Source organism: Microtus ochrogaster, chromosome X (genome assembly GCF_000317375.1).
Source record: "Microtus ochrogaster isolate Prairie Vole_2 chromosome X, MicOch1.0, whole genome shotgun sequence".
NCBI lineage: Eukaryota > Metazoa > Chordata > Mammalia > Rodentia > Cricetidae > Microtus > Microtus ochrogaster.
In genome coordinates this window covers 60,482,332-60,505,560 of record NC_022026.1, presented here as the reverse complement: position 1 = coordinate 60,505,560, position 23,229 = coordinate 60,482,332, and the positions used below count along the sequence as shown (strand labels likewise).

At 34.2% G+C, this 23,229-nt stretch overlaps 1 protein-coding gene across 8 annotated transcripts in view; it reads left to right on the top strand.

Annotated features, from left to right (window-relative positions):
* The window catches only part of Kdm6a (lysine demethylase 6A), a 128,351-nt gene that overhangs the window by 86,393 nt on the left and 18,729 nt on the right, over positions 1–23,229 (top strand). For 2 of the 8 annotated variants that reach the window (XM_013350659.2, XM_005358937.3), the window contains exons 11-25: positions 593–691; positions 788–1,007; positions 1,558–1,692; positions 2,144–2,299; positions 2,847–2,942; positions 4,294–4,395; positions 5,270–5,665; positions 9,480–10,258; positions 13,459–13,588; positions 16,189–16,294; positions 16,888–17,093; positions 18,111–18,175; positions 18,251–18,325; positions 18,707–18,855; positions 22,760–22,874. In XM_013350659.2, coding sequence (XP_013206113.1) covers positions 593–691; positions 788–1,007; positions 1,558–1,692; positions 2,144–2,299; positions 2,847–2,942; positions 4,294–4,395; positions 5,270–5,665; positions 9,480–10,258; positions 13,459–13,588; positions 16,189–16,294; positions 16,888–17,093; positions 18,111–18,175; positions 18,251–18,325; positions 18,707–18,855; positions 22,760–22,874 — 2,829 coding nt within the window. The remainder of the gene's footprint in view (positions 1–592; positions 692–787; positions 1,008–1,557; positions 1,693–2,143; positions 2,300–2,846; positions 2,943–4,293; positions 4,396–5,269; positions 5,666–9,479; positions 10,259–13,458; positions 13,589–16,188; positions 16,295–16,887; positions 17,094–18,110; positions 18,176–18,250; positions 18,326–18,706; positions 18,856–22,759; positions 22,875–23,229) is intronic. The other 6 variants (XM_026784716.1, XM_026784717.1, XM_005358938.3 and 3 more) reach the window with 3 other exon arrangements.

Here is a 23,229-nt window from a genome sequence, read left to right as displayed (position 1 = left end):
GTTTTGGAGCCTGTCCTGGAACTAGCTCTTGTAGACCAGGCTGGTCTCGAACTCACAGAGATCCGCCTGCCTCTGCCTCCCGAGTGCTGGGATTGCCTCATCTTTTTATTCATCATATTCTCCAATCAACTTCATTTCCTTTTGTGACAAAAATCATATTCTACCCTTTCCTTCTTTCTTTTTCTTCTCTTTTGAGAGAGAGGGTTCTGGGCCTAGGCAAGCTCTCTACTACTGCTAATGAGCTACATCTCTAGCTTTTCCCTTTCACTGTTTAATCGCATTTTGCAACTAAGTTGTGGCCGCACTTCAGTGCATATATAATAATCAATTATGAAGTCTGTTCTACTCATTTTAATAGATTGTATCAATGCAGTATACTTTAGCATGCTTAAGGAAACTAAATACAGTTTTGAATTTCTAGTTATTATTATATATTGCAATATCCTTGTACATATATACCCATGTACCTAGATATATTAGCATAATACATTTAAAAAATGTTGCTTTGGCATATAACCCTTTTTAAACAAATGTAATTTGTTTTGGTATTGATGGAATTTTCTTACATTCCACCCTTCCCTCTTCTTCTCAGGTGCTATTCAAGTATTGGGAAAGTTCAGGATGCCTTTATATCTTACAGGCAGTCTATTGATAAATCAGAAGCAAGTGCAGATACATGGTGTTCAATAGGGTAAGACTGCATCACATAATGCACTTTGTAATAAAAATCATGCTATGAAACCAGTTATTCTTAATTGACTTATTTTTTCTTAATTTCTCTTTTTAGTGTGCTCTATCAACAACAAAATCAGCCTATGGATGCTTTACAGGCCTATATTTGTGCTGTACAGTTGGATCATGGCCATGCTGCAGCCTGGATGGATCTAGGCACTCTCTATGAATCCTGTAACCAGCCTCAGGATGCTATTAAATGCTATTTAAATGCAACTAGAAGCAAAAATTGTAGTAATACCTCTGCACTTGCAGCACGGATTAAATATTTACAGGTAAAAATTTTAAATATCAATTTTTTAAAGCCACATATTTCCCCAGAACACTCAGGCAGGAATAGGGTGGCTGGAAATTTTGTCTAGTTGGCTTTGGATGTCTAAAATCTGTTTCCATATTTTGTAAACATACCATAGCTTTGCAATACTGTTTTACTTTCCATTTTAAGTGAGATAAGCAATATTTTTTTAAAAATGCTCTTTTGCACTTTGATGCATATTAATTTACATAAGTTTTTTTTCAGTGTACTGTCTACATTTTTAAGTTGCCATAGCATTTTAAAGAAAAGAACACAAACACTGTCTTTCACTCTTGCTTCAAATTTCATGAGAAGACAGCTAATGAGAACCCTGGAAACAGCATAGCTATATTTTGATTTTCACAAAGGTTTATATTCTGGTAACCCTCTTTATACTTAGTATCTTTCTAAAGCCCCAAGTTTAGAATCGATTTTCTTTTAAAAACAATTAGCACTTAGGAAGATTTAGTGGACTTACTCTTACTCAAGTAGGCTTGTGTTAAATTTGCTTTTTACATAATTTTTCCTAGGCTCAGTTGTGTAACCTTCCACAAGGTAGTCTACAGAATAAAACTAAATTACTTCCTAGTATTGAGGAGGCATGGAGCCTACCAATCCCCGCAGAGCTTACCTCCAGGCAGGGTGCCATGAACACAGCACAGCAGGTGAGAAGTTGGGTTATGTTCTGCAGGTGCCCAGCTTTAAGGGTTCTTTTCAATCTGTAGTAGTCAAGCTTATTTTAAGTAAGCATATAAGGCTTTTATTAATGAATAATAGCCTTTTCATTTAAGTGCTAAGGGAATCTAGATGAAAATAAAATTCCCTCTGGTATGGGACAAAATTTGGGGGTACCAACTTAGAACCTTTGTGCATTTTCATGATTTTGCAAGATTTCTCAAAATAATGCTGCAGCAGTTCATTTAATTTTTAAAAGATTTTCAAAGGAAGGTACACATTCCTCCATTGATGATGATTCATTGATTTTTGACCTTAAGTAATCGCAATCAGAGATGTCCACATAACTTTGAAAAGTATGCAACTTGTGAGTTTTATAATTTGAAGGAATGAAGTAAGAATATATAGCACCCGTTTTTGTCTTCCTTCTGTGATTCTTAGGCATGTAAACCTCATCATCCAAATACTGAACCTGTATTAGGCCTCAGTCAAACACCAATTTCACAGCAGTCTTTGCCACTACACATGATTCCTCCTAGCCAAGTAGATGACCTGTCCAGTCCTGCCAAGAGGAAAAGAACATCTAGTCCAACAAAGGTATATGTCCTAGAGAAATAAAAAATCCCAGTCAAAAAAAGGAGCTCCAACTGCCCTCTAATTGCGCAGTTTGAACATTTTCTGTCCTTTACTTTAAATCTGTGGACATCAGAATAGTAAAAGGTTTGAGTTTCCCCATCCCAAAGTCTTAGAATCATATTAAATAAAGTAGGGATAAATTTGCATTCATCAAATCATTTTATCCATTTCCCTGCCGTTAAGGTATCAGCACACTTTTCATCATCACTTTTGCCAACATTGAACTATGTTTAATAATGAACCTAGTGGATAGTGTGGTATATAGGCTAGTCATTTGGGCCATAGTTTAGGGGTGGGCTTTTTGGGGGGTGGTTTATTACAGAATCAGCATTTTTAAAAATGTTATGACTATCAAGTTTAATGTGCATGTAAGTTATTTTTAATGAATGTAATGATTTTCTTATATATAAATATTCTAATTTGTAATCTTTTGGCCTTCATTAATTAATGTTAACCTATTGTCTTAACTAAATAGTCTTTAATGTTTCTTTTTATCAATTTTCCTCAGAATTCTACTGATAATTGGAGTGGTGGCCATGCTGCGCCCCATCCTCCTGTACAGCAACAAGCTCATTCATGGTGTTTGACACCACAGAAATTACAGGTGTGTAAAACATGTTTTTAAGAAAAGTTATGTGGCAGAAATAGTGAACTTTTAGAAATTCTTAAAGTTGAATGAAGTGATTACACGTTTACCAGAATAATGAAGATAATTCAATCTTGTTTCCCATTTGTTTCTAGTTTGCTTCTCTTTTGGGAACAGGCAATGCATTCATATACATAAAGCATGGATATAGATTATGTAGGATAAAGTCTTCTTTTACCTTCTACTCTAACCCACTGACAACTTCTTTACCTCAGCCCCCACCCCACCCCCCAAGTTTTCTGGCATTACTTGTTTCTTAGCCTGTTTTTGCAGAGGTGTGTTGTATATTTATTTACAAGTTATTTAACTTAAACCTCTGGTCCAAAAATACTAAGTGAAAATTTTCAGGAATAAACCCATGATAACTTTTTAAATTATAGCATTCTAGTAGCACAATGAAATCCTTATCTATACCAGCAGTGACATCAATCATCTCATTGTCCAATGTGTTCAGCCTGTTAATGCTAATTGGCCCCAGTCACTTAGTAGCCACCTCATTTATCAAAACATCTGTTTTAGTATCATGATTCTGGCATTAATAATAACCATAAACCACAAAAATAATGATGCCAACATGTGTAGAATAACAAAGAGAAGACACACAGTGCTTTCTCTGGGTGAGCAGGTAAAAGTTCTTTATTTAATAAGAGAAAAATATCCTATATAATCCTAAGCTTAGGTAGCTGTTTGGTGGTAAATATTGCATTCTTACCTGAAGTTGTGAATGAAGAAACATTTATACTAATTTTACTGTCACACCTAATACTGCACAAGCTATCCCCACAGTGTGCAGTGGTGTTGTGACTGAAAAAGCATTAAACTGTAAGTTTAGCTTTTCTATATATTTTTTTTTAGGAATTCACTAGGGGTCTTAAAAATGAACAGCTCCTATTTCTTTATCTAGATACAACACTATTGCTTAGTTGATCACTAGTTTTAGACATTCAGAATGTCTTCAAACTTTTCCTGTTCTATTCAATGTTTTTTGGAGCATTTATCTTATAAACTTGAAGTGTTTTCTTCATGAACACTGAAAATTACTGTTAGTAAAATTTCATGTCCATCTCTTACAAAGATCACATTATAATAAACCATATTCAGATGAATGCTCAGTTCTTTCTTTGGTTTCTTGAACTTTTTTAAAAAAAACTTTTAAGATTGGAATTAGATTATTGTTGTTCAGAAATCAGTGTCCAACCTGATAGTGGTTCTGAGTTTTTCTAATTAGTTCAGATAAAGGTTTCACAGATTTGTTAGCTTGTTTATTAGATATGTCTTTAATTATATTCTCCCTTTTTTTTCCCCCTAGCACTTGGAACAGCTCCGTGCAAATAGAAATAATTTAAACCCAGCACAGAAACTAATGCTGGAACAGCTGGAAAGTCAGTTTGTCTTAATGCAGCAACACCAAGTGTGTATAGCATTTTCCCTCTAAAATTTGGTAGAATTTTATGTACTTTTACTATAGCATCATTTCAGAACTCACCCATACTCATGTCTACTTATATTTGGTAGAATTTTGTGGTCTATGCTTCTTAAAATTCTAGGTAATGGAGTTTTTTAAGAAAAGAACATCTACTGATTTAATTTTAAGCTTTTTTTATTATTTAATTCCATGGTATTTTATTTATGTTTTTAGTACTTAGTAAAATATATTAAACCTAGTTTAGGTTTTATATGTCTTCCTTAGTTTTTTTATTAATTTTTTAAAATTTACTTTATAATTTGTGTTCTTTAAACGATCTGTCATACTATAGATTCTCTGTCTTTATTATTATTGTTATTGTTGTTTACTCAGGGTTGAACCAAGGGCCTTGTACATGTTAAAGGAGCTACCACTACTGCTAAGCTACAATAACCCTCCTGTGTCCTGCGCCCCTTTCCCCCAACACATATAAGGTCTAAGTTGCTGAGTTGACCTTGAAGTTTAGATCCTTTTGCCTCGACCTTCTAAATAGTTGGGGTTTTAGGCCTGCTCCACTAGACCCACCTTAGAATAAAAATCTGATGTTCCTTGGAAGAAGTATGAATTTCAGAGTTTGCCATAGATTTAGCTGCCCTTTTTTTGTCATTACTAACAAGATGTTTCCTTAATATGAAACATTTCTGCTTTTCCTAGGAAGCTTACATATAGTTTTTTGTTTTTGGAGTCGATGGTTTTTAACCTAGAGAAATGAAGTGTTGAGATCAGATCAGAGCCTATGATTATTCATCTTTACATTCTGAGTCTCTCCCCTCTGGACTATACACACTGTATTTATTTGCTTTTCATTTGTTTCCTGCAGATGAGACAAACAGGAGTTGCACAGGTACGGCCTACTGGAATTCCTAATGGGCCAACAGTTGACTCATCACTGCCTACAAACTCAGTCTCTGGCCAACCGTCACAGCTTGCTCTGACCAGAATGCCTAGTGTCTCTCAGTCTGTAGTCCGTCCTACCTGTCCTGGGCAGTCTTTGGCCAATGGACCCTTTTCTGCAGGTCATGTTCCCTGTAGCACACCAAGAACGCTGGGAAGTACAGACACTATTTTGATAGGCAATAATCACATAACAGGAAGTGGAAGTAATGGAAACGTGCCTTACTTGCAGCGAAACGCACCCACTCTACCTCATAACCGCACAAACCTGACCGGCAGCACAGAGGAGCCGTGGAAAAACCAACTATCTAACTCCACTCAGGTAATAGAAAGACTAATTGCTTTCGTTGACTTCTCATATAATAATTTGTCTTTATTTGGTTTGTGCATGTTAAGTGTTTGAGGAACTATTTTTATATGAATTACTTAGTTCTACACTGTTGTTGCTGTGTTTCAATTCAGTTTATATGTATATATTTTCTTTCCTTGATAACATTTCCACAGATGGAAATAACTGGAAAATTTATTAGTGAAGAAAATAAATTGTATAACCGCCCATACCACTTCTAATTTATAGTGGCCTCATAAATGCCTATTTTTGTAGTAGTAGATAGTGATCAACATCTGTGTATAGAAAGAATGAGTATGAGAAGAGAATAAAATGACAAAATGGAGTATGAGAAAGAAAAGTCTAATTTTAAGCTATCTTGATAAGCAAGAATAATTGAGACTGGGTAAGATTACAGACGGTGGGAACTGATTGGGAAAAGAATTCAAGATTGAACCATAAGGTCCTTTTGTAATTTGCCAGACAGGAAATTAAAGAACTGTCAAGACTAGAATAAAGGATTGAGCTGTGAGGTATTGGGCATTGAGGAGAATATGAGCCATATCTTATATTTCAAGAAGGTATTGATCAAAGTATATATCATAAAGGACGTTAGATTTGTGTCTTTGTCAGTGAAGATGCATTGCGACCATGGCAATTGTTATAAAAGAAACCATTTAATTGGGACTTGCTTACAATTTCAGAGTCCATTGTCCTCATGGTAGGGAGCATGGCAGCACACAGATAGACATGGTAGCTGAGAAGAGTTCTACATCTAGATCTGAAGGCAGCAAGAAGAGAGAGAGCTACTGAGCCTGGCTTCTGTTCTTGAAACCTCAGAGCTCACCCTCAGTGGCACACTTTCTCCAACAAGGCCACACCTACCCCAACAAGGCCTCACCTCCTAATCCTTTTAATTTTAAATTTTGTCATACCTTGGTGACTAATTTTGAACTTATGAGCCTGTGGAGGCCATTTTTATTCAAACCACCACAATCCAGTAAGGTGATCATTTGAGGTGACATTCCTGGAGTTGGGAAATTAATAAATGCAACCAAAATCCATACCATAACCTGTGTTGCACATTTCTTTCTTCTTTCTAATAGCCTGATGCAAAGGGTTATGTTTGTTTGTTGCAGTTTTAAAGAGTAGAATAAAAATAAGCAAATACTGTGTTATACCAGATGAGTTACAAGGTCTGTTTGACTCTATACAGAGATGATTTGGGAACTTTTGAATAGGAGCAATTTCAGTGGATTGTTGCAGATGAAACCTAATTGTGTGAAAAGGTTAAAGGGCAGATAAAACTGGAAGTGGCAGATATGGATAGTTCCCACAGGACATTTACAACCATGTTGGTTATGCACATAAGGGAGAGGGTAGCTAAAGGAGAAATAGAATTCAGATTTTGGTTTATTCATATTTTAAATTAAAATGCAAAATAGCAGTGAAAGCTAATGGGAAACATTCAGTAGCGAGATTGACAAAATAGAGGAAAGAATTGTTAGATGAGAGGGTATGTTTTGGGAATTTGGTATCTTTAAACATTAAAAGATTGTTAAGGACAACGTGAAACTTCTATAAAAATGCCTAAAGTATAATTGGCAGTTACGTAAATTGGAGCCTTTGTTATGCTTATGAAGTATAGTTCTCTTATTTTTCTTCCCCTCTACATCTCAGGCTTGCTCAATTGCTGAAATTTTCAAAAATACTCAATCATATTTTAGAAATCTGGTAAACATTAAAATAAAACAAGAAATTCTAACTGATTGTGGTGACTCATGCCTCTCTAATCCTAACCTGAAATCCAGGAAGCTGATGTAGGAGGAACTCAAGTTCAGGATATCCTTGCCTATGACATAGCCGTCTCTGTCCCAGGAAACAAATACTTGACCTGATCCTAATGATTTTGCAGGCCAAAAGACTTCTTCTGTATGTCACTGAATGGCAGGGTGTCCCAGTCCCTCATGCTCAGTGCCTGCAGGAGCCTTACAGTATAGTTGTAATGAAATAAGAAAACTGTCTAAAAATGTTGAACTAATTCCAGGTAAAAAGTTTCCCTCCTGGAGTTGCTTTATAATACCGCAGCTGGAGATCTTGAGCCTCTGATGTTAGTATGATAGATTAGGCAGGCTTTAAAAAATTCATTATATAAACATTTTCTGAATTTGTAATTTAAAATGCCTTGATGTACAGAGAGATGATTAAATATTTTTGTCACGTTTGCACTTTATAATAGTGTATTTGTTGAGAAGCCTCTGACAAATATTAAATAGAAACTTGGTTCACCTAAGACTTTCTTGGGTAGTTTAGTTATTGAAATATTTGTAACTTCTTTTTAATGAGAATTTTCCCGTATAACTTAAAGGTTTTAACCTTTTTGTTTTGTTTTGCTTTTTTGTTAGACAAGATGTCATATACTCCAGCTTAGGCTGGCCTCCAGCTATCTGGGGATGACTGAACACTTGATCATCCTGTATCTCCCTCCTGTGTACTGGGACTAAAAATGTTGGCTTCCACACTCAGCTCTATGATTCATCTTTTAACTGATATTATTACTGAACTTGTAGTTGCTTACTTGATAATCTAATTATACTCTTCAATATACTAAACTATATTCAACTTGTAATGTTACTGGGTTTTGTTTTGTGTTATGGTAAAGTTCTTTAATACAAACATTACATTTTCATTTTTTAAGCTGATTTCAGGGTTATGGTTGCTTATTTTTACTAGGGATTAAATTTACTGTTTAATGTATCAATAGCTAATTTTTATTCCTTGATGGTTTATTATTGCCACGTTAAATGTTACCTGTCAAAAAAGCTCTCAACTCTGCTATTAAAGTCATTCTCAAGTCACAATATAGTCCTAATTTCTTTGTTCAGTTACTAGGGATGTAAGATGAAATATATACTTATAATTGAATGAGTCCCACACATACTGTTTTTATCTGAAATTATAACAATTTTGAAACTATGAAATTATTGTTTCCCAATTCCAGTGTTAATTGTGTGGCTGAAAAATTAGCATTTCCATTTAATTTTTTTGTCAGTAAAATAAAATGAAAATTGTGATATTGGGGGAAATTTTCAGGTAAAAATTAAACATCTTAATCTCATTTATCTTATAAGATAAAAATTCCACTAGATATATTAAGTGATCTTCTTCTGTACTTAACACTTTTATTAACTCTAGTATGCTACCCTGGCAGATATTTCCCAATGGGTTTAACAAAGTTCATGAAAATTGCAGCTTATCTCTAAGTAATTGGCTTAGACATATGATTTTTTTTAAAAAAAAAAATACATAGGTTGAGTGGGTAAGAACTTTTTAATAGTGTCTTTAAACAATTTTAGTAGCTTTGCTCTAGAGGATAGGTGCTTTAACATTAGTTGCATTAGAGAGGACTATATATACAGTAACTTTAAATATATAGTAACTTTGAAGCCAAAATAAATTTGCTTTCTGTAGAATTAATCTCTTAATAGATCACAGACCCATTAGTTGGTTTGTCATATTTCTTGTTTAATTATTAATGATATCGTATGTCTGTCCATGTTTGATCTTAGGAATGAAAGTACTAGTTTTAAAACTTAAGTTAGCATTCCTAGTGCTTTCTGTAAATTAATGTATGCCATACTAATTAGGGAAATTCTTTTCGCTAACTGTAAGTACTTTTTTGATAACTTTAGGAACTCTGTCAAATTATACAGATAATTTTCCTTAGTGACTTTTACCTATAATACTTAGAATTCTGTGTATGCTCTGAGTTTAACATAAGATTTAAACTGTCTATTTTTCTTTTTAGGGGCTTCACAAAGGTCAGAGTTCACATTTGGCAGGTCCTAATGATGAACGACCTCTCTCTTCCACTGGGCCTTCCCAGCATCTCCAGGCAGCTGGCTCTGGTATTCAAAATCAGAATGGACATCCCACCCTGCCTAGCAATTCAGTAACACAGGGGGCTGCTCTCAATCACCTCTCCTCTCATACTGCTACCTCAGGTGGACAACAAGGCATTACCTTAACCAAAGAGAGCAAGCCTTCAGGAAACACATTGACCATGCCTGAAACAAGCAGGCATACTGGAGAGACACCTAACAGCACTGCCAGTGTTGAGGGACTTCCTAATCATGTCCATCAGGTGATGGCAGATGCTGTTTGCAGTCCTAGCCATGGAGATTCTAAGTCACCAGGTTTACTAAGTTCAGACAATCCTCAGCTCTCTGCCTTGTTGATGGGAAAAGCTAATAACAATGTGGGTCCTGGAACCTGTGACAAAGTCAATAACATCCACCCTACTGTCCATACAAAGACTGATAATTCTGTTGCCTCTTCACCATCTTCAGCCATTTCCACAGCAACACCTTCTCCTAAATCCACCGAGCAGACAACCACAAACAGTGTTACCAGCCTTAACAGCCCTCACAGTGGGCTGCACACAATTAATGGAGAAGGAATGGAAGAATCTCAGAGCCCCATTAAAACAGATCTGCTTCTAGTTAGCCACAAACCTAGTCCTCAGATCATACCATCAATGTCTGTGTCCATATATCCCAGCTCAGCAGAAGTTCTGAAAGCTTGCAGGTTAGTGTGGGAAAGTTAATCACAGAGTGAAAATGTTTGACAATTTATCTGATCAAGATCTGGGAAATAAAAGATAGTGTAATCAGTCATCTAAAGTAAAAACTTGGAAGGTTGGTAATGTTTGAATGAAACTTCTGTAACTTAATCTAACGTGCTCTTACTGCCCTCTACTGGTTACTACAGTTGCTGGTTTCAGTGTTATTGTCTGCTCTGGGGATGGAAATGAGACTCAGTTAAATCACATTTGACTAAAAAACAAGGCCTTGAAGAGCCTATTGTTTATTTTAGTTTTGGACTCACTAAATGTTAGACTAGAGGTAGACCTCAACAGTCATCAAGATTAGTCTCTGGTTTACACTTCATGACTCTACAAGAAGTTATAAAGGAAATAGGAAGAAGTAAAGAACAATAGAGATTAGGGCAGCCTGCTAGCCATTCATAAAAGGAAAAGCATATTCATGTTAGTTTTGGAAGGCTAAACCTTCAAACTTAGAGGAAAATTAGTCTCCTAAAGGGGGAAAAAGACCTCATCATCAGAGGACCAGTCTGATTGGCTAGCACCATCTTTCTGTAGTATTTGGAGATAGAGATTCTTAATGGTCTTTTCATTGTGCATGGCACGTTTAAGTTTTCTCCTTGACTTGTATTTGTCATCCCCTGTGTATGAATAAATCTTGAGTGTTAACACTGTTTGGAATAATCACAAAAAGGAATTCTGCATACTTTTCTACTACATTAAATTTTAAGTTGAGGCAGTGATGTAGGTTTTTAAAGGGTCTTCATTTGGTTGCAAGTTTAATCAAAAAAACAGAAAATTAGCATTCTGTAAATAGAAAATATAAGCATTGAGTCTGTTGACATTGGCCACTTAATATAACAATTTTATTTTAAAATTTGAAACAATTCCCATTTAACTGCCAGTACTAGTGTGTCTTATTTATTATCTAAAAGTGTCATTATCTTTTCTGCTGTTTAGATTGTTTTATTATACTGTATCTTGGATCTACCATTAAGTGTTTGTCACTAGTGAATTGTTTATATAAAATTGAATTTTATTTTGTAGAATATGTTGTTTATGGGTAACTTATGGGGAAGAATTAGTTTAAAGTAAATTTGCTACTTATTGGGAAGAATTTCGTTTAAAATAAATTTTAATTAATCTTAATTTATCACTTCAATTGTGACACTGGAACTTTAATATACTAAAGTTTTTTTAAAAAAAAAATTGAGTTGAAGTGTTTAAATGTCTTCTGGCCTGTGTTTTATCATGGATTGATTGTCATTATTTTCTGTCAATTTTTTAACTATCAGGTGGTTACTTTTATATTTCTTATTATTTTCTTTGTTTAGGCCATCTTGCTGGTATCATTTTCCTGAGTGGCCTACAATATGACAACTACTGTCACTAATCTTAACTGTTTTTGGTGGGGAAGTGGGGGTAGGGGAGACATGAGCAGGCTTTCTCTGGCCTTGAACTCGCTCTGAAGACCAGGATGCCACCTAAGTGCTGGAATTAAAGGTGTGCTTCACCACACTTGACCAGTCCTAACTTAATGTGATTTTTTTTCATGTCAGCGTTTAACACATTAGATCTCTAAATTTAAAAAAATAAATCATATAGTAGGGTTCGTGAACATCTAAAATTCGTTTTTTAGAAATTTTGAATTTAGAGGCATTAGTCTTTTTGTCTACAAGTTACCTTTAAGTGTCCAGTTCAATAGCCATAGCTGACTGGAGACACAATACCTTGATTCCTTTCCAGTATGCTTATCTTCTGTCTGCCTCTCCCTTGACTGATCTGCTCTCTGCCCTCCTTTTCTAGTTCTCTTTCTACTCTGCTAAAGCAGGGGCTTGTCCACTCTCTCTAGACACTCAGGACATTTGTTTTAACAACAGCAACAAAATAAAAACAGGGAGAAACTGAGATGTCATTTAAAGGGGGGTGGGAGATGATTCTGGAGCTATGTTATGGCCCACAAGTTATGAGCAATGTGAAAGAGCAGTTTTTGTTAATAAAATTTTATGCTATGGAGTACCTAGTTGATTGTATGTTTTTAGTGTGTTAAGGATGATGCTCTTTTATCTTAGTTTTTTGTTGCTGATGGGGACATTAGGACATTCACTTGAGTATATTCTAATAGTTTTGTATTAAACTTAATTTATAAAAACAATTTTGCCTCATTATAGATATTTTGTGTTATAAGTAGCTAGATACACCAAAACACTGGGTTATTTCAATCAATCTCGGCATGAATTTGTAAATGATGATATAGGAAGTCACTTCTTTATGTTGGAGATCAATCTTCTGAAGCTTAAAGAAAAGAAATTTTGTTTACAAGTAAGGGGGTGTTTCATTGATAGTAGCCTGTACTGGCATAAGGCTTCCAGAAAGTCACACAGGCATGGCATTAGGAGACCTGGGATCTATGGTTTAGGAGCTTTTTAGAGAAGATTTGAAGAATATTTGATTTACTCACAGAACACTTTACCATAATTTCTCTACTAAGTATGGTTGTTCCAAAATGGGAGAAAACTATTTAAAATTATGTGTTTTTTGAATCCTCTCTGTCGCCATCTTATTTCATAACTTTGCTTTCTACTTTTCTGTCCACTTTGGGTTATTAAGATGAAGTTTCATTATTTCTGGCTTAAGGTGTTCTAAAGCAGTGTTCAGAAGATGACGTGAATACCCGGTATCTAAGTATCTACTAAGATTATGAGTGTAGTTAAGTAGGAAATGTTTATAGTCTCTTATATAGATGACTGTATGCATCTGTTTTAGAGAAATTTCTGTCTGTTTCAGACTTGCTTTTAACAGGCAGATAGTTTTTGAAGCACAGTAAGAAACTAATTAATATGACCTATTGGGACTTTTTCTTGGTTGCACTATATTAACCTTGAATGGGAAAGATTCTGATGATAGAAAGGAAATTACAACTTATTTTTGTATTTAGATAAAGAAATCACAAACAAAATAAGGATTGTTTTCTATGCTCCATATGTGCGTTTATTTTACTTCAATGTAAGATATAGGAATCAAAATAAGTATTTGCAGAAATAATTTTTCTTGTTTCCACTGGATCCGAAATTCATGGATTTATAAAAATGCCTATTCATTTAATTAGAAGTTAGTTCAGAATTTTTTTGCCTTCTATGTAAATGTAAAGCTGATTTTTTTCTCCTTTTTGTTATTTTTAAAGGAATCTAGGTAAAAATGGCCTGTCTAACAGTAACATTTTGTTGGATAAATGTCCACCTCCAAGACCACCATCTTCACCATACCCTCCCTTGCCAAAGGACAAGTTGAATCCACCTACTCCTAGTATTTATGTGAGTCTGAATTGACTAAATTTCAGCCAAACCAATGTTTGCTTTTAGTTGTCTCTTGTAAAAATCTTTTAGGTCACCATGGATACTCTTTAGCAAATATTACAGTTATTGGCAGCAGTGTGAATATTAAGCAACAACATGAAAGATGTATTGAAAAAGCTTTTATGCTATTTTGCAAATACATGCTCAGCTATTAACTATGATTATATTAGAAAATTTAGTTTCTTTTTTTTTTTTTTTTTTTTCTATTAGTTTATTTTTTTTTCTGTGCTGGAAACTAAATCCAGGGCTTTGCATATTCTCGTCAAGTACTTTATAGCATTACTACTATATACCCATTGTTCCTCTCTGACTATAGGCTGAACTAGAATAAGGGAAAAATGCTTTCTCTGCCTTAATTTTGAGCAGCATTAAACCAAAGCTGCTTGGAATTATTTCGCTTATTTTTTTCTTTGTAAACTGGGTTTTAAATCTACTAATTGTTGGACCTTAGCATTCATTATGTTTCATACATATGCTAAAAGAAATACCTTCAAATTAAACAAAGCAAAAAAATAGTAGACATTTTAAGAATGTGGACATTGGAGCTGGAGAGATGGCTCAGCAGTTAAGAGCACTTGTTACTCTTCCAGAAGGCCCAGGTTCCGTCACCTATACCTACATGATGTTTCAACCACCCATAACTCGCAGGAGACCTGATACCCTCTTCTGACCTCCATGGTACCAGTCATTCACATGGTATCTATATGCACAGGCAAAACACTCATATACATGAAATAAGAATTGATTTTTAAATCCAGCATGCCTAGATTTAAAAAATATATAATAATTGGTATATATGTGTCACCAAAAATCTTTGTAAGCTATTTATCATATTTAAAACTATCAGTTTTTTCATAGATTTTTTTTCTCTTGCTCTCTTTGTTTGTTTTTTGAGACAGGTTTTCACTTTAACAGCCCTGGCTGCCCCGGAACTAGCTATGTAGACCAGGCTGGCCTAGAACTCACAGAGATGTGCCTGCCTCTGCCTCCTGAGTTCTAAAATTAAAGGCATGAGCCACCACTGCCCAGCTATAAAAACAATTCTCAATTGTGTTTTTCACAAATAAGTCCTGCTACTGTATTAATATCTTCCTACTACCTTCCCATGTGAAAGAAAAAAATTAAATACACAAAGTTATAGTGATATAGTTTAAATGGCCATACATCTGTGAAAATGATTTTTGAATTTGTTCGACAAATTTTGATTTCTTCCTAAGTTTTTAAAGCATGACAAAATCCACCATCTCTTCCCTAACTGAGTATATAGTTAAGTAGTATTAAACACACTCTTGTTGTTGTATAACCTCTCTTGAGAATTTATTTTCTGGCCAGTGTCTAACCATGGAGCATCCTCTTTTCCTTAAGTCCTGGCTGTCACAATTCTGTTTTCATGCATTTCACTACTTTATATAATGGAACCACTATTTTTTCTATGACTAACTTATTTCATTTATCAAGACCTCAAGGTTAATCCACGTGCTAGGATAATCGATCAGTCAATTATTAACTTGGGTAGTGGTGCTAGTGTTAGTATGTTAACATACTAATGCAACTATTATACCACCAAACTCTGTCTCTTTTCTCAGTAATTGTTTCATTTGTTGCCTGGTTTCCTCCTCCTAGGGATGAATCCTAGGCTTTTTAAGTAGTCTACCATTGAGCTTCATATTCTCTCCTTTAGCAAGCTTCCAATCTTGCCTGATAAATTATTTATCTAAGTTCATAAGTAATGTTACATAAGAATGTATGGAATCATACAGACTCTTTTTAAGATTCAATTTTCTTATTTTTAATTACGTGAATGGAAGATTAAGTGAGTGTAGGTGATTACATGTAAGTGTAGGTGTCCCCAGGAGCTGGAGTTACAGGTGAGCCATAAGTCTGGGAATCAAGGTCAGGTCCTTTTTCTGCAAGGGCAATAAGTGCTCATAATATCTGAGCTATATCTCCAAGCAAAAACAATTTTATTTTTGGTCAAAGGGACTCTATCACTTTAACTGATCTCGAACTTAGAGATATGCCTATTTCTGACTCCTGGGTACTGGGATTGAAGATGACTGCTACCACTCTCAGCTTCTATATAGGATCTTTTAACTCTTTTACTTTTTGGTTTTTCAATAGGGGCAGTATTGAAGATAAAACCCAGAGCCCCATGGATGTCAAAAACACTATCATGAACCTACAAACCAACTTATACTTTGTGATTTCTTGCTCTCAGGGATGCTGGACTGAAGGCCTTAATGGAGGCTGAACCAATCTCCCTACTCTTGCTCCTTGTTTTTCTTCCTTTTTAAGGTCCAATTGTACTTAAAGCACTTTGGTTTTGAAATTTAAATGTAATTTCTGCTTCATAATTTGTTCAACATGTAGTACACAAAAATATATGTGGTTACTTACTATCTAGTCATAATTAAAACCAAATGCAAAAGTACTAGAAAATAGAAAAGAAATATAAATGCATGAAATAGAATAGATTGATAGGCAGTGAATCTGAGACATAATATTTAAGTTAAAAGCTGTGTTTTCCTGAGATATAACCACATATTTTAATTTTACAGTTGGAAAATAAACGTGATGCTTTCTTTCCTCCATTACATCAATTTTGTACAAATCCAAACAACCCTGTTACAGTAATACGTGGCCTTGCTGGAGCTCTTAAATTAGGTACGCTTAAGGAAAAATGTTTTCTATGCATGTTGTCTTTTAACCTTTTAAAACACCAGTAGAGAGTATCGTTACCACCCACTACCATTCACATACACATTTTTATTCTAATATGGATGGAGGATCATGATTAATTTTACTTGAGGTTCATGATTTGAGTGCATAATGGTGATGATGTTAGTTGCTGGCAATTTTTTTTTAATTTAGCTTTTACTTTTATCAAGTTTTATAATAGTGGCTTATGTTTACTACCAGGAAAATTTTGAATATAAAATGTAAGTGAAATTTAGTATACTCTTCAAATAATGTACTATAGCCCCATTGATATTTGCTAGTGCCCACACAGATTAAGTACATGAAAAATTTGACCATTGGACTCTTGACTCTTTGTTGGAACACCATGAACATTGGGAATACCTTGGCCTTCAGAGTGTATAGATGACCTAGTCAGTTTTTAGGGGAACTTGGATATATTACTATAAAATGCTTTCTCTTTTAAAAAAACGGTGAGGGGCGGGAGAGCTTGTTGGATGCATTTTTTGCTTTGCTTTTGTTGACTTCTTTTATTTATTTATGGCTTACTTGTAATAAAGACCTGGGACTTTTCTCTACTAAAACTTTGGTGGAAGCTAACAATGAACATATGGTAGAAGTGAGAACACAGTTGTTACAACCAGCTGATGAAAACTGGGACCCTACTGGAACCAAGAAAATCTGGCATTGTGAAAGTAATAGATCTCATACTACAATTGCTAAATATGCTCAGTACCAAGCATCCTCATTCCAAGAATCATTGAGAGTAAGTGTTTGCTTCCTGGAGATTATTTTTAGATATTTTAAAATTATTTCATTTTGAAGTTTTGAAAGTAGATGTCATCAGATTATATTATGTTACATAAAATATAATAATAAGTGCTACCCAGTTTACTTTAAACAAACCTGTGAGTTGATTCAGTAAGTATTGTTCAGAGAGGGAATTACTGCCTAGTAAGATGTTTCAACATTACTAAAATCATGTACTATAATGAGAGCTTTATGAGTCCTCCCACAAACTGGAGATAAAACATCCACAGAAGTGAGTTTGAAATATTACTCTAATACTGCCTTGTGCTGAGTTGTTTGTTCATATCTTTTGCACAGGAAATTTAATTTAGTTTACTAGATTTGCTTAGCTCTTTAAAAATATTTAAAATGTTTCTCTGAGTTCACATTTTTAGTCCAGACAACCTTTTTACATGAAATTATATATTTGGGTTATTGTCTTAAGTAGAGTTTCTGTTGCTGAATTGAAACACCTTGACTGACGCAACTTGGGGAGGAAAGGGTTTATTTGACTTATTATATCATCAAAGGAAGTCAGGCAGGAACCTCGAGGCAAGAGCTGGTGCAGAGGCCATGAAGTGATGCTGCTTACTGACTTGCTTCTCCCTGGCTTGCTCAGCCTGCTTTCTTACACAACCCAGGACCACCAGCTTAGGATGGCACAACTCGCAATGAGCTAGGCCCTATCCCATCGGCCACTAATTAAGAAAATGCCCCACAGCTTTAAGGAATCTTACAGAAACATTTTCTCAGTTGAGGTTCCCTCCTTTTAGATAACTCTACCTTCTGTCAAGTTGACATACACTAGCCACTTCCACTGTCCCTTTCTATAAACTAAAACCTGTCCTGCAAATTGCATTGAGTTAAAGTGAATTACATCAGTTTTCTCTCCTTGCCAATAGAGCTACTGTGAGAATCTGTCATTTAGTAGCATGGGGAAAGAGTCACCAGATATGTGAAATACTAAGCTAAAATGCCTTTTACTAATTTTTAGGAAGAAAATGAGAAAAGAAGTCACCATAAAGACCATTCTGATAATGAATCTACATCATCAGATAAGTAAGTCATTTTTCATTTCTACTTAATATTTCTGTTTAAAAGATGCACTTGTAATTTTGCTTCTTTCTTTTTAAGTTCTGGGAAAAGGAGAAAAGGACCCTTTAAAACCATTAAGTTTGGGACCAACATTGACCTGTCTGATGACAAAAAGTAAGTCCTTGGGATAGTTCTGTGAACTGATGCAAAGACGTGTCCTTGCTCTGGTTTAGAATTGTTTACAATCTCTTCTGTTTTATTCCTTATCATTTTTTTATAAATCGATGTAAAATAAACTAAATAATTTTACTAGACTTTACAGTTAAATTATTTTTTTTATTTAAGACTGTTATATCCTTCTTTTCCCACTGATACCCTAACTTTATGGTAGGTAATTTTTCATTATGTTCTAGGTCTATAATTTTAATGCTATTTTTCATTGGTAGGTTAATTTAGATATTCCATTATTTCTTATTTGAAAGCAAAATGTTTATAGATTTTTTTTTCTCATTGGAACATAAAAGCAAGGCATTACTCTTTTTTTTTTCTTTATAGGTGGAAACTGCAGTTACATGAGCTGACTAAACTTCCTGCTTTTGTGCGTGTCGTATCAGCAGGAAATCTTCTAAGCCATGTTGGTCATACAATACTGGGCATGAACACAGTTCAACTATATATGAAAGTTCCAGGAAGCAGAACGCCAGGTAAACTTAATATATCATAAAACATGATGCATATGAAGAGAATCAGAATCTTTCTGTTTAAAATGAATAGAACTAAAAAGGATTATTCTTATAAGATTTGATGCTTTTAACAGGACTTAGGTCAAGATTTTTTTTCCCTTTGATATCTTTCAAATCTGCTACTAATACTTTTTTCTTAAAAGTTCATTAGGGCACCCTGTAGTCCAACAACTGTTGTTTCTGCATACTTCTAAAAATGGCATGTGTACAGTGTTTTGTAACAGTTTTTAAAATCACAGTCATAATAGAATGTCTTACTTTATATCATGGCCTAGTACATGTCATGTATGTGACAACAGCCTCACTTGAAAAATACATTTTCCTTTCTGTTTAGTTTTAAAAAGAAACTGTGATTACAATCCTCTGGTTAGGTTGCAAATGGTAGTTTCAAAAGCATTTAATATGGAATAATTACTGGGTTCATCATGTGGACTTTGCCACCAGTTACACTGTGTACTCTTGCAAGTCATATTTTTTCTTTGAATTGTTTTATTCATGTCAAGTGGTTTAATTTTCAGCTTTCATATTTCAATCTACCACTAATGTATTTTATTCTTCGGGGCCCATGGATTGACATGAAACTGCCGAGTAATATTTTGAAATATTTAGCAATCACTATAATCCTAGCATCAATGAATTAGTACAGTTACTGATAAGAAATAAAGTACCTATAAGTTGCATATCTCTGTCTTGTATTTTCAGTCTTTTACTTGAAGTAAACCTAGCTTAATCCAAACTGCTTTTTTTCTTTGTCACCTTAATGAATCATAGCTTAAGAATTATTTCAAAGTAGAACCATGTTGCTTTTGACTAATAGAGATCATTGGTTGCTATCTCTGACTGTCCAGACAAGTATCATTTGTAGACTATGTATTCCATCTTTGGAGATGTAAGATCTAAGAATGAATATTATTAAACCAACAAACAATACAAATTGTTTTCCAGGGGAATCTTATGTAGTAAAACCATTTATTGCAGTTTATTCTCGTGTCATTTCATAGTTTGATAAAGGACAAAAAATTCTAGCATCAATGGCAAGAGAGACAGCAATATAAATATTGGGCAAGCTATTTGAACTCACTTATTTTCTTCTGTCTTTATTATCAGATTGATTCTGTTTTAAAAACCATCCAGTTTGAATTATTTTCTGCAAATAATATGCCCTAATTGAAAAGAATTTTTCATTATAAATCTTAGGAAATAATAAGTATGGAGAATATTTGTTGCTTGTGCCTATACAGTTCTGAATATTTTTTAATATTTTATTACATTTATTGTGTATGTCCACATATGTTTGCACAAGCCTGCATATATGTGCCATGGCATACATGTGAAAGTCAGAAATAACTCGCCAGAGTCAGTTTCTGTCCTTCTACCATGTGGATCTAGAGGATTGAACTCTGGTTGTCCTGATTGATTAATAAACATTTTTATGTGCTGAGCAATGGCCCTGGACTCCCATGCCCCATTTGTAGATTTTTATTTGCTGGGGGCAATCAGAAGGCTCTGAGGAATGCTAAGTACCTGCATCAGAAAACATTTTGTTGGGGCTGGAGAGATGACTCAGAGGTTAAGAGTACTGATTGTTCTTCCAGAGGTCCTGAGTTCAACTCCCAGCAACCACATAGTGGCTCACAACCATCTGTAATGAAATCTGGTGCCCTCTTCTGGCTTACAGGCACACATGCAGACAGAACACTGTGAACAAAATAAATAAATCTTTTTTTTTTTTTAAAAAAAAAAAAGAAAAACATTTTGTTATCGTCTTTAAATCATTTTAATATTAATTTAAAAATAGATTCCATACATAAAAGAAAATGTAATACATGTCTTTCTTAAACCTGCTCATGTCATATAGCATAATAATCTCTAATTCCATCTATTTTCCTGTGAGTGTGGTAATTTCATTCTTACAGCTGAGTAAAATTCATGTTCTGTAGATGTAGTAGGATTTCTTTAATTTCTTTTATCTAGGCTGGTTCCATGTATAAATAGTGCAGCAGTCAGTGTGAACATTACAGCGTGAGGGTCCAGAAGTTGTGCTTGTAGTTTTTGAGGAATCTCTATACTGATTTCCATAGTAGCCACACTGGTTTACATTGCCATCAGAAGTATATAAGGGTTCCGCTTTTCCTATATCCTTACCAGCACTTTTTGTCTCTTGATTTCTTCATACTCATTTTGTCTGGGTTGAGAGACAGCAATTTCAAAACAGTTTTAATTTTGCATTTTCCTGATGTCTAAGGATGCCAAACAGTTTTTCAAGTATTTATTTGCTTCTTTTAAAATACTAGTTCCATTAGCCTATTTATTTGATGATTAGGAAGAAGAATTTAATATTTTTGGTTCTTTATATTATGTAGTAATCCCCTGTCTGAGGTCATTGGTAACAACTTTTCTTCTATTCTCTCCAAGGAATTACCTGAAGAATTCCTTGAAGGTAGTGGTGTCCAATAGAAATATAATGCAAATTATATATAATTTAAAAAGTCACTTTGATATATTAAAGTACAAAGAGTAAATGAAGTTAATTTTTTCCTTTAACACCCAAAATATAAACATATAATCAATACAAAATTATAAAGATGTTTCACATTTTTTATACCACATATTTGAAATCTAGTGTATACTCTGCAATTGCTACCACTTCCAACTCACATTGTAAAAAGGTTTTTTGTATTAGATTGCATGGTCTTACAAGAAATGTGTATAGTTTAATCAGTACACTATAAGAAATAACATTTTTGTGTGTCTTGTATTAAAGTTGTTCTGGAGTTACATAAGTACAAGTGATAGTTGTTTTAGCTTTACAATCAGACTGTATATTTTAAACTACAGGGTTGTGTTTAGTCTTTACTCTTTAGAATTTTGTATAGACAATTAAGGTTTATTTAGTAGCTCTGACTGTAACTAGAGCTCATTTTTATTTAGGATCCATACTGTGGTACATTTCCAAATACATACTTAAAGTAACTACTAAGTACCATTATATTGCTTGCCCTGAGATGACGTGAAGCAAGAAGTCCTTGCCTCAGTTCCTTGGTGACTCCTTAGTTAAGTGAAAATAAAACAAAATAATAATTCTTTGGGAACAAAGTTTGTTTTCCTCCAAAGGACCTGGGTGCTACACCAAAAATACAAATTTTGTGTTTTAAATTCATCAGTTAACCAGCAATGCAGGGAAGGCAAGATACAAAGTATTATACTACAAATGTCTACTAACTTTAAGTTACCTTTCTTTTGGTATTTATTTCCTGACAGTCAACCTATGATTATCTCCGTGTGTTCTGATAAAGTTGATCTTCATGTATGGAGAAAGAGGGAGGATCTTCTCTATTTTGCTATTTTCTGCTGCCACCAGTCCAAGTCCTCTGCAAGAGCACAATGGACTCTTAAGCACTGAGGCATATATCTGGCCTAAGTAGCTATGTTTTTAAAGCCAGGCTTTGTTCACAATGAAAAAGAAAAAAGTAATGGCATCTACAACTAATGTATATTGTTTATTAGACACCATTCTAATCATTATTTCATTTATCTTCAAAATAACAATTGTATAGAAATTGTTAATATTTATTCTTATTTCTAAGGAAGGTGAACTAAAAATGTTTTACAGCTTGCTTTGGTTAATGTTATAACTGAGCCAGGCAACTTATCAGAGCCTAAATTCTACTTTGCCTTCCATGTTAGCCCTTACTGGATAACTTAGGAGTAGTTGACCTAACTCAGTCATAAAGCCAGACTTATCACTATAAAGAACTGAATCTTTAACATTGTCTATAGACATGAAACCTTTAAAATGTTAAATAAAGACGCATTTTCTATAGAATTAATAGTATGTTGATTTATTTTTCTTTTTGCCTTTTAGGTCATCAAGAAAATAATAACTTCTGTTCAGTTAATATAAATATTGGCCCAGGTGACTGTGAATGGTTTGTTGTTCCTGAAGGTTACTGGGGTGTTTTGAATGACTTCTGTGAAAAGTAGGTTTTCAAACTGAATTTTATTTAAACATAATTATTACAAAACAGTATTGTAAAGGACAACTTACCAAACTCGATAGCCTAATGTAGATATACACTCAGCTTTTAGTTACCATTTAGTGGAAAAATGTGTGTTAAATTGATTCCGAACCTATTACTTTATGAGAAAACTTTTAAAGGTATCATGAAACCACTCTGTGAAATATAGTAGTAGGCATGTATTTAGAGGTTAGAAATTTTGAGTTATTAGTTTCATTTTTAAAATGATACATTCAAGTTCTTATTTATAAGGCATACATTCTTAGAAAAAAGATTTCATAAATATTTTCAGAAAGTGAAGGAAACTCTGTAAGTG